Source organism: Chanodichthys erythropterus, chromosome 21 (assembly GCF_024489055.1).
Source record: "Chanodichthys erythropterus isolate Z2021 chromosome 21, ASM2448905v1, whole genome shotgun sequence".
Classification (NCBI taxonomy): Eukaryota; Metazoa; Chordata; class Actinopteri; order Cypriniformes; family Xenocyprididae; genus Chanodichthys; species Chanodichthys erythropterus.
The window spans coordinates 25,427,960-25,445,006 of NC_090241.1; the positions used below are offsets into that span (position 1 = coordinate 25,427,960).

Genomic DNA, 17,047 nt, shown 5'->3' on the forward strand with positions numbered 1-17,047 from the left:
TGTCTCTCTCTCTCTCTCTCAAGTGTCTCTCGGGGTGTCCTCCCTCTGACTGTCTCTTGCCCCCTCACATGCACACTTTGTAACGCCCTCCTCCGTCTCTATCGCAGCTGTTTTTGGCAGGCTTACGTCAGACCCTTCCTCTTCTCTGGCACTTGAGCTCTGCTCACCCACTGGGAGCCATCACACACACACGCACACACAACCCCTAAGGCTTGTATTCCAATGTCTCTCCACCACCCAGTCCCTAAGTCTGCACACACAGAAAGCATTAGGTCTTCTGTTCCTCCTCATCTCTATCTTTCATTGGCAGAATGAGACAACAAAGCATTTGTTCTCGTTCCTTCACATCCGCTCCATCCTAGCAGTACTCGCCTCGCATCTGCATGTGTGGGTGTAATACAGAATAAGTTACTGTGGAGCATATGAAACCACAAAATTGTTCCATGAATAAAATCCCATTCATAATAATGTTTCTGTAAAACAGGGTGAGTTATAACTCCAATTGAATAAATATCAGGGACCACCTGAGGTGAAGTTTGAAAGAAAGTCAAAGTACAAAAGTTGTAAGACTCTGAGTACAAATAGATTTGTGGGACAGATTTTTATTTATTTATTTATTTTTTTTTTGAGTGGAATAATCAGCATTCAAATTTTTGGTTATGGTTTTTAATAGTGAATGAAGATTACATGATAGATCTGGCATCTTCTGAATCAGCATAATGTAACAATGTATCAAAAATATCATGGCTGACTTTTCAGTGTACATTCACACAATTGACCATTGATAAGCTACTTTTACTTTTCTCAAAATATAGAAAGACATTGAATATCGACGTTTGTGTGTCAAAAACAAAGTATAAATTATTACAATTTTAAATAATTTACATGAATTTTTATGTTGAGGGGCCAGTTGTTCAAAAAGTTTAATCTGGATCAGAATGATCTGGATTTGGAAATCCCATGTTTTGCTATCCAGGATCAGGTAATCCATCTTACTTTTGTGCTGGTTTTTCAAAGAAAAATTGGATACACACTTTTCCAGATTACCAAATCTGGATTACCGGTGCTCTACGGAGCCCCTAAAGGGACATGATGATAGAAAGAATATGGGTTTTGAATTAAATATAATATTTTTGTTGGATATTTACAGCTGTTTGGGGATTGTTTTATGGCACCAAAATCTTTTTTACTTTACAGTAGGTTACAGAAAGGCTAAATATGTAGGTTAATGTCTAATTCTAATTTATTTAACAGTTAAACTAATCAAGAGCAAAATAAAAAAACAAATGTGTATGTATATTACATGATATAAATGTTGTATTTTTTGACCAGTTTTAAAGTTTTACTACATTTTCCTCCTGGAATACACCTTGAAATCCTACCCCCTGTTGGGATCAGGATAATCCTGTTTTTTTTTTGGATCAAAGTTATCCAAATCCTACTGACAAGTTTTGAACAACACAAACTGAAGGTTTGATCCAGATTAAAACTAGGATTGGATTTTGGGATCTAATCTGATTTCAGAATCCCTTTTTCCTTTTGAACAACCCATTTTCAAGATTTGATCCAATCCGAAAGCCGGAATCCGATCAGATTACTTTTGAACAACTGGCCCAAGAGTATTCATGTTGTCATTACAGTACAGTATGTGGCTAGACATGTGTCCTGCAGTGTTAAATTTTGTCCTAATTTTGTTTAAATTAATTGTGTAAAATAAAATCAATCAATTCCTGATGAACTCAATTGTTTAAATTATCACTTAAGTCATTTAGCCATGGATTGTTGTCTTTAAAATGCTTTTTTCTTTCAAACACATTTTTATTAGAATTTTTATTATTTTAAATATTTTAATTCAATTGTAGATTATGATTAATAAGCTTTTCTTTAAAGGTGCAATGTGTAAATTGCAATGAGGTTTTTTCTTACTTCTAACAAAGAACGGTCTCTGCTTCTAATAAACCAGGCGATGACTAGGCTACTTCTACTACGTGTGTATTCAACATGAGGATGCAAGCTGCATCTAAAAACACGAACGATTTAGAACAACAAAAACATAGTGAATAAACGCACTCTGTAGCGCATTATGGCGACTTGACATGGAGGGGGGACCCCTTACACATTGCACTTTTAAACTCACAAACCCCCTGCAGTTCCTTCACAAACCCCCGTTTGGAAAACCCTGACATAATGTAATGTTTAATGCACTTTATGTTGTTGATAAAGAATGAAATATGTTTCTCTTTGTATTTTTATATCAATATGGTACAATATTATCCTGTTCAATTCAATGTGAAATGAGTTTAAAAGTAATCAGAAAGTAGTCTGATTATTTTACCTTAAATGTGTAATGTAATGGATTACGTTACACGTGACATTACTATCATTTTTGTCATGTAATTTGGAAAAAGTAACAGACTACAATTTGTAAGTAATCTACCCAGCACTGCACATACACAGGTGCATCTCAAATTAGAATGTTATGTAAAAGTTCATTTCAGTAATTCAACTCAAATTGTGGAACTTGTGTATTAAATAAATTCAGGGCACACGGACTGAAGTACTTTAAGTCTTTGGTTCTTTTAATTGTGATGATTTTGTCTCACATTTAACAAAAACAGAAGACATCTGTGTGTGGTGGCTCTTGATGCACTGACTCCAGCTTCAGTCCACTCCTTTTGAAGCTCTCCTAAGATCTTAAATCTGCTTCATCTGACAATCTTCAAGCCTGCGGTCATTCCTTTCACTTGTACACCTTTTCCTACCACATTTATTCCTTCCAGTGAACTTTCCATGAATATGCTTTGGCGCAGCACTCTGCGAACAGCCAGCTCTTTCAGCAATGACCCTCTGTGGCTTACCCTCATTGTAGAGGGTTTTGATGATCGTCTTCTGGACAACTGTCAAGTCAGCAGACTTCCCCATGACTGCTGTTGGGATTACTGACCTAAACCCAGTATTTATACCCTGAGAATGGTAATTTAATAGAACTTGAAATTAAATATTCTAATAAATTGAAATACTGATTTTTTGATTTTGATGAACAGCAAGCTATAATCAAAATGAAAACAAAAAAGTATGGAAATATTTTACCTTGTCTAATAATTCTAGAATATATTTAAGTTCTACTTTTTGAATTAAATTACAGAAAAAAAACTTTCATGATATTCTAATTTATTGAGATGCACCTGTATTATATAATTAAAAACATCACAATATGAAGTCATAGTTTTTTTCAACAAAAAAAGTTCAACAAAAAAAAAAAAAAAAACAACCACCTTGACCATTTACCAAAAACTTATTTGTGAACTACCAATACAAAGGTCGCTTCAGTAGGTTCTGTGTCCAGAGACCACCAGTTAGCACCATCTGCCATTTGACAGACAACAGAAACAACACATACATGCACCTGACACAGCAGAAAACAACACTAAACACACAAAGTGCAGCACCTGTCACTAAAGGCTGAAAACACACATATTGCAGTCTCCTATACCTTGATTCTGCTTTTTGTCTTGTACAGCCAAGTTTTTCTTGAAGCAATCGCTTGGAAATTGTATCCAAATATAAAATTACCAATCAACATCACAGAGGATTATTTGTTTTAAAAGATTTTGAATTATTAAAACATTGACAGCCAATCAGAATCCACTTGAGTTTAAAGAGCGCGCTCATTTAAAGCGGCAGTTATCGTACATCGGTGTGGGCACTGAAATAGCAATCAATTTTTGGTGTGAATGAGTCCTAATAAATTATTAGCTGAATAATTAGCATAACTGCATGGTTTATATCACTAAAAACAGTAAATTAAGGCCCGTTCACACCAAAAACTATAGCTGTAACCGTACAGTTTTAATAATCGCTCGAAATCTATAAAAATAGGTGGGTCCACATCACAACTATAGGATAATGAAAAAGAAGATGTCGTTGGAATGCAAATATAGTTATAGTTGTGAATGAGTTATAATTAATCTTTATCTGATAATTTCCATAAATGTACTGGAAACAGTAGGATAAATTATATTTCATTAAAAAAAAAAAAACAGAAAAAAAAGCTTGAAACTAAGTGAATATTATGTTCAACTCTAAAAAACAAAAACAAAAAACAATGGCAGAAAACATCACAATGACAAACACATTGCACTTATTAACTAATTTATAACAGGACCAGAGAGTTGAGCTATTTCCATGTGTGGACACATTGACAACGCACTCATAGAAGAGATTGCAACAGAGTCCATCTGAAGGATATTATGAAAAAAATGCCAGACCAGACAACTCTTTTTCTCTGCCAATAAAAAGAAAATCGCAGTAGCTGCGTGAAGCTAAAACAGCCCTTAAATCAGGTTACAGGCAAGAGAGGTTCAGTTAGGGCAGCTGGGAAAACATGGACAACAGCACAATATGACCACACAAAGAATGCAACAAGCATTGCAACAAAGACCCCACCCTAGAATGGGCCATAAAACCCATCCAATAAAGCAGGTGAAAGACACCTTGAGAAACACTCATAGCTAAAAATCTTTTGAATCTTAAGAGTAAGTGGCTCAAAAACGTAACCAAACTAGTTTTCTTATGCCACACATGCAAGCACTGCAGTCCAACTGTGGATTTTCATGCAGTCAGACCTTTATGATCAGTTAAAAAATAATATAGTGGCTCAGGAAGGAAAAGCATTAAGTCTTGGACAGCTTATTTCAATACTCAATCACCAAGAGACTGGGAGGATCTGCACAGCCTCATTACATTGGTTTGAGAGCACTTTGAGAGAGTTCATTAACCTTGCCTTTTGAGAAAATAATGCTATGCAGGTTTGAGATGAACTAATGAACAAAAGATAGCAGAAACCTTGAGTTTCAGTCTGAGGCATTAAAAGGATTTGAGTGGAAAGCCTATCCTGCTGCCTACGCCTCAGTTCTGAGGGTGTTTTTGCTAACCATGAACTCTTCAGTGGAAGATTAGATGCATATGTCCTTTTCAAAAACAAAAAACAAAAAAAACAATTGTTTATGGCATTACAACACAAATACAGAACAATGTGTGAACAATTAAATCAGATTTATGAAAAATATGCAAATGCTGACTGAATTAAATCAAAGAAAGTATTCAGAGGCAATTTATAGTATTTTACATACTTTTTTTTTATTTATAACAATGACTTTCAAGTTAACAATGATTTTTAAATGTCTACATGAATGCATTTATCTACTTACTGCACTGATTTGTTTTATTTTATTTTTTAATTAAAATGGACCAGTTTTGGGAATACTTGTATACATTTCCATAAACGTGACACAGAACAGCATTGTGGGTACCTTAGCCATCATCCCCTTAAGCTACGCCACTCCCTCATCATGAAGGAATTCTAATTCATCCCTTATTTGATCATTCCGTTGCTCTTTCTTCCATTCTGTGTTTCTGTAGTTAGTCGATCCTTCCTAACTGTTCATTCCTCTCCACCTTCATCTTCTCCCTGGTCTCCATCCATTAGTAGGGCAGCATACTTACTCGCTGAGCTAAATTGCTGTAGGGACAAAAAGAAATTTTATATGTGATAAACAAGTTATTCCCAAAGCTCTACACGAGATTGGACTGAACACCACCACTGATTTGTAGTTTCTATAATCATATATCTTTGGGGTCTAATTGTTCTTGCAATGTAGCCTACATTGATAATGCTTCAAGAAAAAACTCATTGAGGGGTCAGGACCAGGTGAGGTACTCACAGGAGGTGCACTCTCTTCATATTTCTTTGGTTCTGAGGCTATTCTGGGGTCTTTGTCCCGTCTGACCTCCTTCCTGTCAATTAAAATACATGAAAGAGTTTAAGAATAGTTCACTCAAAAGCTAAAATTTAGTCATCTTAAACTTGTTACAAATCCATTTTTTCCTTCATGCAACACACACAAAAAGACACTAAGCTGCTCTTTACTATACAAAGAATGAATAAGGACTGGGGCTGTTGACCTCAAAAAAAATTTTTCAAAAGGCATGATTAATCTATTAATTATTATTATATTTCCCCCTAACAGAAAGCCTAAATAAAATCTGTTCATTATAAAATGGGATGACATCTCCTAACAATGAAAATTAAAATTAAAAAAATTACATTAATATAGATTTGTTGCTGTTTGTGATGAACAAATAGAAAGATGCATCAACACACACCAGTTTTTCAGCAAATAACCTTTTTTCTTACAGTCTCAAATCGAATACTCGTCAAGCCCAGCATTTTGACATTTTTGCATGTATCTGACCATTTAAGTGTGCAGACGAAGCTCAAAGATCACTTTGCTTGTCCATGTTCCGCTCTGCCTTGGAGTTCGTGCACAGAAAGCTGCTTGAGGAACAGGGCCGAATTCTCTTTTGCACTTTTAATAACTCATTTTAATATCAAGCACATCCCATTTTGCGAAACTCACGTGATTTTACTGATTTACACATTACGTTTTGGGCTTTTAAGGAGCGAAAGAGCATCGCTGATTCATTAGAAGCCAATATTTGAAACTCAATTTCGATTAATCGTAGAGCCCTTCTATGCAGTCATTTGAATTTATACAGTGCGTGACAAACTCACATTAAAGGAATAGTTACCCCAAAAATGAAAATTATCCCATGATTTACTCACCCATAAGCCATCCTAGGTGTATATGACTTTCTTCTTTTAGCTGAATAAAATCAGAGTTATTTTAAATAATATCCTGGCTCTTCCCAGGAGATAATGGGATAATTTTCATTTTTGGGTGAACTATTCCTTTAATGAAGACTGCCTCACCTGTCTGCAGGTTCTCTCCGTTTGTCTTTGTTTGGGCAGTCAACCCCTCGTCCCCGCCCCCCTCCTCCTCTCCCAATTCCTCCTCCTCCTCCTCCTCTTCCCTGAGGCATAACTTTATCCCTTCGAACCCCATCAACCCGGTTTTCATCTAGCAAACAGAACAACAGACAAGTGAGAAAACTGTATATATTCAAAGGTTCTTGCCCATCTGCTGAAATGTTATCGTGGAGACTTTTACCCTTGTCCAACACAGTCTCCTCTGGTGACCTAGAGAAACAATGACATAGAGAGAGACAAAAAGCACATGACTGTTACTTGATCTTCATCATTATGCATTTTATATTTCCATAACTATAAATCACACCTGTTAGGCTTGGGAGCACTTCTGATGCTAGGAGCAGCTGAGGGTGGTCCTTCCTTCTCGCTGGCACTTCCCCCTGTGCTGCGTTTGGCCCAGGCATTTTCTTTAGGGGGAGGGGCTGGCATTACTTTCAGTGGGAGCCCTCCCTGATTGGAAGAGGGTGATTGACATGCAGGAGAGATCGGCTCATCCTCCTGGCCACTGAAGACTTCATTCTCTGAATGTTCACCATCTTGAGACCTAGATCCTGAACATCACAGATACAGAAATCTCTTAACTACTGGATTTTTCCTGAAATTTCCTGTTATTATTGACATCTTCAAACCAGTGTTATTTTAGTATTACTTGAGTTTTGGGATGCCTGCCTTTACGTGCACATGAACTTTAATGACATCCCATTCTTAATCTGTAGGGTTTAATATTGAGTTGGCCCACCCTTTGCAACTATTATAGCTTCAACTTTTCTGGGAAGGCTTTCCACAAGGTTTAGGAGTGTGTTTAGGGGAATTTTTGACCATTCTTCTAGAAGCGCACCACCAAACCCAGACTCGTCCATCGGATTGCCAGACAGAGAAGTGTGATTCTTCACTCCAGAGAACATGTCTCCACTGCTCTAGAGTCCAGTGCCGGCATGCTCTACACCACTGCATCCGACGCTTTGCATTGCACTTGGTGATGTAAGGCTTGGATGCAGCTGCTCGGCCATGGAAACCCATTCCATGAAGCTCTCTATGCACTGTTCTTGAGCTAATCTGAAGGCCACACGAAGTTTGGAGGTCTGTAGCTATTGACTCTGCAGAAAGTTGGCGACTTCTGCGCACTGTGTGCCTCAGCATGCGCTGACCCTGCTCTGTGATTTTACGTGGCCTACCACTTCATGGCAAAGTTGCTGTTGTTCCCAATTGCTTCAACTTTGTTATGATACCACAAACAGTTGACCGTGGAATATTTAGTAGTGAGGAAATTTCACAAATGGACTTATTGCACAGATGGCAACCTATCACGGTACCATGCTTGAATTCACTGGGCTCCTGAGAGTGACCCATTCTTTCACAAATGTTTGCAGAACCAGTCTGCATGCCTAGGTGCTTGATTTTATACACCTGTGGCCATGGAAGTGAGTCGAAAACCTGAATTCAATGATTTGGAAGGGTGTCCCAATACTTCTGGCTATATTATAATATATATATATATTAGCAGTTTTAGCAATTATAGTACTTCAAGAAAAAATTTCCAATTATGCTTTGATAAGGTCTCTGCTAAGAACACAAATGTATTACCTTTAGGTTGTGAGGATCCACTTCCTGTGCGTTGCCTCTCTTTGTATGGTTCTTCACTTCTCCAACTTGGGTCTCTGAAGAAAAAGAGAAATTCAACATCTAAAATTTTCTAATAACTCATTCATCACTATTTAAATGTTACTTTTTTAGAGACTTCAGATGTATTCCATTTCATCCCCTCAAGATTTGCACACCACTAACCACCTTTCCAAGTAGACAAGAGTGTGGTTTTTCCCCCTATTTCCCCCTTCTCACCGGTCTCGTGGCCGTCTCTCAGAGGCCCTGTTCTTGTCCTCCTCCATCTGTTTCTGGAGTCGTTCTTGTTCTTTCTTCAGCCTCTCCTCCACCTCTCTTTCCTTGGCAGCCGTGTCCACAGGTTTGGCTGCCCCAAATATAGAGGAAGTCCTGCTGGAATTTGTCGTGCTGCTCTGGGGGGACAAGCTTCCACTCTGTTCCTCCTCTTTTGGGATGCTCCGTGGCTTCAGGTTTAACTTGGGCCTCTGTGGAGGGGCTAGAATGGAAAATCTCATACGATTAGAATAGGACAATGTTTCTGATATAAAATTTGTATCTTTAAAGCCGACATGTGTAATTTCTCCATTAGCATGGTCTCATTATGTACCCCTCTCTTCTCTTCCATCATCCCTCCTGTCTGAACGCTCTTCTCGATCTCCGTAGCGATCTCCTTCATAGTCTCGTCTGAAGCCACTGCTGAATCCTCGTCGACCTCCACCACGCGAGTCATAACCTAAGACAATCATATGACCATATCATTACTTACAAAGAAACTGCAATAAATGTACACACCAAACATTCAAGAACTCAAAGAGAAATTAAAGGGATAGTTCACTCAAAAATTTAAATTCTATCATCATTTACTCACTATTAAATTGTTCCAAACCTGTATGAACTTATTTCTTCTGCGGAACACAAAAGAATATATTTTGATGAATATAGGTAACCAAACAGTTGATGGACCCCATTGACTTCCATAATAGGGGCCAATGGGACCCCATCAACTGTTTGGTTACTGACATTCTTCAAAATATCTTCTTTTGTGTTCAGCAGAAGAAAGAAATTCATACAGGTTTGGAACTACTTGAAGGTGAGTAAATTTTCATTTTTTACCATTCCTTTAACTTGCACTACCATTTTTGAGTATCATATAAGAAAGTCCACTGAAAGAAACTCCAACCTCCACGATCGTAGTCTCTGCTACCTCGGTCATCGTAGCGATCTCTACCACTAAAGCGATCTCGACCGCTGTCAAAACGATCATCACGCCTGGGAGCATCTCTGAAACGGTCCGACTCATAGCGATCACGTGACCCTGCAAAAAGAAAACAAGGCATTACAAAAAGTAGTACAAACAACTGTATGTTAACAGTCAAACCTGGTTTAAACTGATCTATATTTAACCTTGAATATACCAAAAATTAACAAAATAAGAAATATTACTATTGTAATATTTCCCTGTAAAAAATATTTAAGAAAAATAAATAAATAAAATATTTTTTACAGTACAAATAGAATACCAATATTTATGTTGTCTTAATTTCTTTATTTTCTAAATTTAAACCATTGAGCTTTTATTTTGGTAGAAACCACAGGGAGCCTTCAAAGCTTCATTTTTGTAGACAATAGACTTTTTTTTTTAAATTACATACACATTACATATTTGACATGTTTTTACATACATGTACATAATTAAATATCTGTGATTTGATAGTCGCATTAAGCTATATCCAAAAGCATTTTATTTTGAGTAATCATGCAGCTCTACTTTTAATGTTATAAATACTTTAATTTCAGTTAATAGTAGACATTCTGAAATATAATATATGCAAAGTATTCTGTTTAAGCACGATATACAATTAGCATTTGTTTAACTGACTGTCTCCATATCCGTCGTCTTTGCGTGGTCCATCATCTTGCTCTCCACTTGGCCGTGCCCTCCAATCAGAATCAGTCTTATCAGGGCCACCATCCATCCCACGACCACGATCTCTATCCCGGTCTCGCCCTGACATGGATCCACCATCCCTCTCTGGAGGAAATATGTTACATTTAATCAAGAAAAACACTTTCACAGAGATAAAGATAATGTGAAGGAGTTTGTAAATCATCAGTTCACCTTTGTCATTGGACTGATCTGCAATATCCACACGGATCCTCCTGTTTCCAAGATTCTACACAGATTTAATGCAACATTAATTCAAAACAGTACTAAGGTCTAAGTACTGCACTAAGGTCAGTATCTTATTGTTGACCTACCTCCTCATTTAGACTGAGAGCACGCAAGATTGATTCAACATCATCAAATTCAGCATAACCAAAACCTTTCAGTCTTTCTGGGTTATTAGGCTCCCGTGGCAAACGCACCGCACTGATCTGAAAATATACACAAAAGATACAGTTACACACAACCTGCACTTGTCAAGCAGCTGAGAGTGATATTTCCTGCAAGCAAGACTCAAAATATAAGCGTTTTATCTAGACATCCCATTTTTAAACATGCATGCAATGTTCCCACTGACCGCAAGTCCCCTGAAGAATTCTTTGATGGATTCCTCACTGACATCGTAGGGAAGGTTACCGAGGAAGGCAGTGTAGGGCGGGCCGCGTGGCAGCCGAGAGCGGTCAATGTTTGGCTCCCGTGCTGCACGAGGCGCAGTAGGCAGGATGGAGCGATCAATTGGAGGAGCTCGATATGAATCCTCCACAGTATGCCAGGAAGTTGAGACTAAAGAGAAGGAGAATGGGATTTGATCCCACAGAAAGATTTTAATTGAGTTCCCAAAAGGCTTTGGTGATTTGCTGAGATTTGATTATATATATATATATATATATATATATATGCTGCGTGTTTGCAGCGTCTCAGAGTGGCTTGGTTCACAGTAAATGCTCCTTCACACAAATTTCCCTCCGATTCCTCAGCTCAAGACAATTCAATTGAACCCTATGACGTCATTTCCATCATGGAAATTATTCCGCCATTTTGAATTTTTCAAAAAAACCTACTTTCAAACTCTGTTGCTCCAATTTTCACAATCTTACATAACAAGCGAACAAATTCAATGAAGAGCATGGCAAAAATGGACATGAGGCTATATCTCCGCAATGCTTTAGCGTATTCAGACCAAACTTGGTGTGTGTTAGGACACCAAACATGCACAGTTTTGGCGCAGTGTCACCTAGTGGTCAGGAGGTATGAAAAATTTACATTTTTGATTATAACTTCTAAACGGTTCAAGGCCCCAATATACTTTAAATGTAATCAAAGAATGAACTGATGTGATGTCATTTAGAACAAAATCAGGCAGAAACGAGATACGTTTGGAGTTCGTTTTGGAAGTTTGAAACCGCTTGCCAAAGCGAACTTTCCAGAAAAGATTCAAGGCGGCGCCACCTTGTGGTCAAGAATTATAATGAAATGTCAAAAAGTGCTAATAGCTAATGATTAATTTTGCCTATTCTAATGAAACTGGTCTTCTTAAATTTCTTTGGGAAATGGCCACCATTTGGACTTTCTTAAAAAAAAAACAAAAAAAAACAAAGTTTGTAGTTCAAGTAGTTTAATTCAAGGGCCAGATTATGAAATCAAAAAGTTGAGGAGGGCCGGAAGTGGGGGAGTCTCAGGTGGGAGGTAAAAATTATTTTAATTATTAGGCTTAAATGAAAATATCATCAGAGTGAGACTTGGTAACCACAGGTAAAACCATACATGGCTACTCACTACCACTGTCAAATGATATAATATAATATAATATAATATAATATATAGGCTAGGTCTATAAAAAAAAACAAAAAAAACACATGTATAAACTATACACACCTTCACAAAGAAATGAATTATACATTCCCCTACCCACCTAATAAATATATTGCAATATAAATGGCTATAACAGTTTTCAAAATAAATATTCCACATTTCCACAAACCATGGTAATTTACTACAGCTTATTCATGGTAAAAGTTTGTGTTAGTGTGGTGATTTTGGGATTTAAAAGTCTTATCTCCATTCATGGCACATTTCTCCCATTTTCCTCAGTCTTGTTGGGAATGTTGAGGCTGTTTCATCCAATTTAAAACTAGTCTAATCATCGAGTGATTTGTAGTTTGTAAGCGAGAAGTGTGTATCGAATGGAAACACTTCTCACTAGATGTCGCAACGCTGTTTGATAATAGTGACCGGGAATAAACGTAGCTCCTTTAAGCTTTCGTTCAGTTATCCACTGGGCCATGCTGCAAAGTTCAAAGTAAACTAGTGAAAAGCCTGAAAACAGAGCTATTTGTTCTGTATTTGTCGTTACTGACCGAGAAATCAGCTCAGATGATTCAGTGACAGAGCGGTCCGAATGAATCCAAATCTTTTCAGATCGTTATGCAAGCGTGCTTGGCCAATTAACAGAAAAGAATTGAGACAAAAGAATGATTAATTCACGAATGACTGATATCGCTGGTCCAGTCGACAGAAATACGGGACACACGTGAAAACGTTTCTCAGGCCAGTCGGAGGAGCGTGCATGGTACAAACAGTGTGTATATAGCTGTACAGCTGCATGCACCACTGCGGACACAATATCCAACCAAATGTAGCCACACCGCCAAGAAAAGAGGAGGGGGGAGATTGGGGTGCCGCAGGCCAGATTAATATGATTGACGAGCCGGATTTGGCCCGCGGGCCACCAGTTGATGAGCCCTATCCTTGACCTTTGCTCAGATTTTCACCAAAATCGAATTGTATCATTTTCAGACCATGCCGGCAAAAAGTTATGGATTTCGTGTTAATAGACGAAGCAAAGTTAATGGCATGATACCAAAATGACTGTGAGGCTCTATCTCTGCAATACTTTGGCATTTTGACACCAAACTTTGCATGTGTCATTGTCATCTTACTCTGGCCACAGCACCAACTATTGGCCGAAAGAGATAAACTATTAAATCAATCAGTCATTTTGCCAAAAATCATCTTAACGGTAGGGACACACCAAGCCGACGGTCGGCTGTCGGGCAGTTTTTGTTCATCGGCCGACTAAGTTTTCTCAGCGTGTTCCGCACCGTCGGCTGAAGTTGGTCCTCTTCGGCTTTTTTTCGGCCAATTCGACATGTTGAATCGGCGTCAGAGCTCGTCGGTCCGTTGGGCCATCTGATCATTCTGATTGGCTGTTCAGCTACTGCCACCTGCTGGTACGGAAAGGACGTGCTACTTGGCCGTCGAGCGTTGGTTTGGCGTGTCAGGGCAACTTTGGACCCAGACGCTGCCAACTTGAGCCAACTCCCACAGTCCGCCACTAGTTTGTTGGCGTCGACTTGGTGTATTCCTGCCTTAATATGTCTTTAATTGCTCATTGTTGCACTTGGTCTGATGCTCCCAGCCATGCTGGCATGACTTCTTTGTACTTGGCCCCTTAATTGTTGCTTGCAGCTATATTTGAAATTATTTTTATTATCATATAATTATATTGATAATCAATTTTGGCCAAATTGTGCAGCCCTACAAACAAGTACAGCAAACCTGGAATGTTTTCTCAGTCTGAGGATATCAAACATGTTTGATATTTTGAGCCAATTTTAAACACATTGTTTTCATTTGTCATGCGTCTCCTAGCAATGAGTCAGTTCAGATTTTAAAAGTCCTGTAATGCATTCCAGGCTTTACTCACCATCTCCATCCAAGTCATCAGTCTCATCTGCCCAGCTGGTGGTCTTTGTGCTGGGGTAACTGGGGGGTGCACTGCCACTGCTATCATTCGCAAGGAAATCAGTCAGGGTCAGGGTCTTCCCCTTCTTCTTATTCTTCTTAGCTAAAGAAAGAATAACAGATGCAAAGAGAATGCCAAACTGAGCCATTTCATTATTTGACACATTTATGCATGTTAAAGTCACAATGAAATTAAAGTAGCGACAGATCTTTTCTTCCAAATTATGCCGTTCATCTGAGGGAAAGATTATTGAAAAGGGGGAAAAAAGCAGGGCATGGACTTGGTTCAATTCAACGACGGCTGATTGGATGAAGGCTTAGATGAAGCTTGACGTCGATTGTAAGAAAGGGGCAGTGATTAAGCAGACTAAATAATTGGAGAAGTATGGCATATGTCACCAGAGAGAAATCTGTCATTCTTTTCAGAAAATTAATCAAATTTTCATAATTTTGATCTAAGAATTACAAGGTCAAAAAAGGAGACATGCATGGATGAACTGTTCACAATAAGGCCAATAACATGCATTTAGAAAACACAAGAAGTCACAAAAATATTTTGATGTTCCCATCATAGCTTGGCCACATGGTGACAGAGATAACAGACAAAGTATGATTATGCAAAAAATGGATAGGCTTACTGAAAAGACATTTTGTTTTTTCACTTTCTCTGCTTGCCTTAAAAGTGAAATGTTACCACACTGGCAGGGCAGTTCCTCTACAACACCCTTCATTAAACTGCATTAAACCTAGAACAGATGCTAATAGGCTTCACTCCACTCGTTGGGCAATATCACACTTGTGCAAAAGACACGTTGACTATGCAACGTACAACTGAAAAGGTGAGATAAGACACACTCAGTGAGCCTCACTAGGGATGTTGTATGAGAGGTGATGGTTCATTCATATTAAAATGAATGGTAATGTCAAACATGCTGCAATATGATAGCTCTAGTCCCGCCTTACAGTTAAAAGAGCCAATGATCTTGTTCACATAAGCATCATCTGTTTATTTCTCTATGAAGTGCGTGTGTTAACTGAACCAGCCAGGAAAAAACAGCACAATTTATGATACCATTGGTTTCAGATGCTACTACTGATTTGAAATATGTCGTTCATTCAGATGCAACATAACAAGACTTGGAAATAGCATTCAAGAATCATATTTTGTGAACAAATTCACGTTCCAAGCATGTTTTGTTAACTTACAGTCTAAAATGGCTTAGACAAAATCTTGACATCAATTAATATAAGGTAAGAAGAGATGTTTTGGTCGTGAATTCTTCGATGATTTTAATTTATTTAAAGAATTAGCAAATTATTAAATGACTCGACAGAAATAAGACACTCGCCAACTACAAGAGAAACGATGTAACTGCACTGAATGAATCCGTGACAGTGAACACAAAAAACGAATCGCTGAGATGAAATCCCCACCACTAACGTTACAATGGTTCTTCTAATAAAAAGTGCGGAGAACGTCCACGGCTCCGTGCACGTGGTGACCCCTCAGGTCCCTCCTCTGGAACATACTGCGCATGCGCAGCAAACACGGGTTATTAGCACCATCCAGAACTTTATGCACTATCATTTACCATAATATTTTCACTTTCCACGCACTAACCTTATAAACTACCACGTACATTAAATTACCCGAACATCCGTTTGCGAAATTTTGTCCCGTCCTAAAACTCATAACGACAACGACACAGACGAGGCACATGATTTGGCCGCTAGCACACTGGCTAATTCATTTGAGCATAAGGCTTTCCCAATACAACTAATCCATGTTTTCAGTGTATTTTACCAACAGATTTAGCTGAGCCGGGTTTGAAAATCACACACAGTGAATGGCATAACCATTACGCTTGAACCCAAGAGTATCATTTAAACTTGTTTACAGCTGTTTCGTAAAGAAGCCTACAAATGTAGGCAGAGCACGAGTGCGCATTATTCTTACCTGACGCCGCCATGTTGGAGAGTGTTCTGGTGAAAGAGCCCCGGATGAAGGCGTCAGGGATTTGTCACGGGGGCAGGCAGGCAGGCATCACCATAGACATTATAATAAACACGTCTATGGGCATCACACCCTCACTCACAACCACACGAGAACATGTTTTAGAAGTTGCACTTTATGAGGATGTGAAAGCTGGTAATAATCATATCTGGACAGCATAATTAAACTGAACAGAAATCCTAGAGATATAAAATGGCATAAATATATAAAATTTGATATAGGCTTATTTAACTTATTTAATTCATTATGTTTTTTTTTTTTTTTTTTTTTAAAAGCATTTTACTTTAAAGTTTATGTGCTTGTTCTGTAATATGAACTATATAAGAGAAGGGGAGTAGGTAGGCCATTTACACACCCTGATATTCAGTGGTCACGAGATTTTCTGGGCCCCTTGTATTGTTTGTTGGAAATGGGCTTTTGTTGGCTCCTCTGAGGTTGCTACTAGAAGGCTGTTCTACTGAAAAGTATACCATTCATGCATTCCCTCAGAATCAAACCTATGACTTTGGCATTGCTAGCACAGTTCTCTGCTGTTGGAGTTAGAGGAACAGGACTGTTCTGCTAAGAATCTATTTGCATGCCTCTGCATCTCTACCCCAGATCTTTTACAGTGTAAAGTGGATTTATCTTTGAGAGGCCTGGATGACTCCTTAACATTTGTGGAGAGAAAATATGGGTTAGCATTTCTCTGTGTGGGAACTCAATGTGGCTCTCTCAGATGGTACTGTAACTTGCAACTTTGAACAAAATTAATAGAAATATAACAGTCTGATTATATTATTTTTAATGTTTTATCACCTTTTTAGATGAGTATTGAGCAATGATTTTATCACTTTATTACTGCACTTCCTTGTTCTAGCGATACACAAGCATGTGGTTTGTACCATGATATATAAACACCTTTCTTTCACCTCCT

The 17,047-nt window shown here is 38.2% G+C and overlaps 1 protein-coding gene across 3 annotated transcripts; it reads right to left on the bottom strand.

The window, feature by feature from the left end:
- Window positions 1-5,121: 5,121 nt before the first annotated feature.
- Window positions 5,122-16,177, bottom strand: eif4bb (eukaryotic translation initiation factor 4Bb). Of its 3 annotated transcripts, XM_067373576.1 has the most exons (15): window positions 16,075-16,177; window positions 14,080-14,220; window positions 10,951-11,156; window positions 10,688-10,804; window positions 10,548-10,602; window positions 10,308-10,460; window positions 9,609-9,743; window positions 9,036-9,161; window positions 8,669-8,924; window positions 8,414-8,487; window positions 7,137-7,380; window positions 7,011-7,039; window positions 6,773-6,920; window positions 5,724-5,796; window positions 5,122-5,521 (listed from the first exon to the last, which is right to left on the bottom strand). In XM_067373576.1, the coding sequence occupies exons 1-15, from the start codon at window positions 16,085-16,087 to the stop codon at window positions 5,444-5,446; spliced, it is 1,848 nt and encodes a 615-aa protein (XP_067229677.1). In that variant the 5' UTR covers window positions 16,088-16,177; the 3' UTR covers window positions 5,122-5,443. The 3 variants fall into 3 exon arrangements, with proteins under 3 accessions (XP_067229677.1, XP_067229679.1, XP_067229678.1); XM_067373578.1 differs by lacking the exon at window positions 6,773-6,920; XM_067373577.1 differs by lacking the exon at window positions 6,773-6,920 and having other exon boundaries at window positions 5,125-5,521; window positions 6,977-7,039.
- Between the last annotated feature and the right edge of the window lie 870 nt (window positions 16,178-17,047).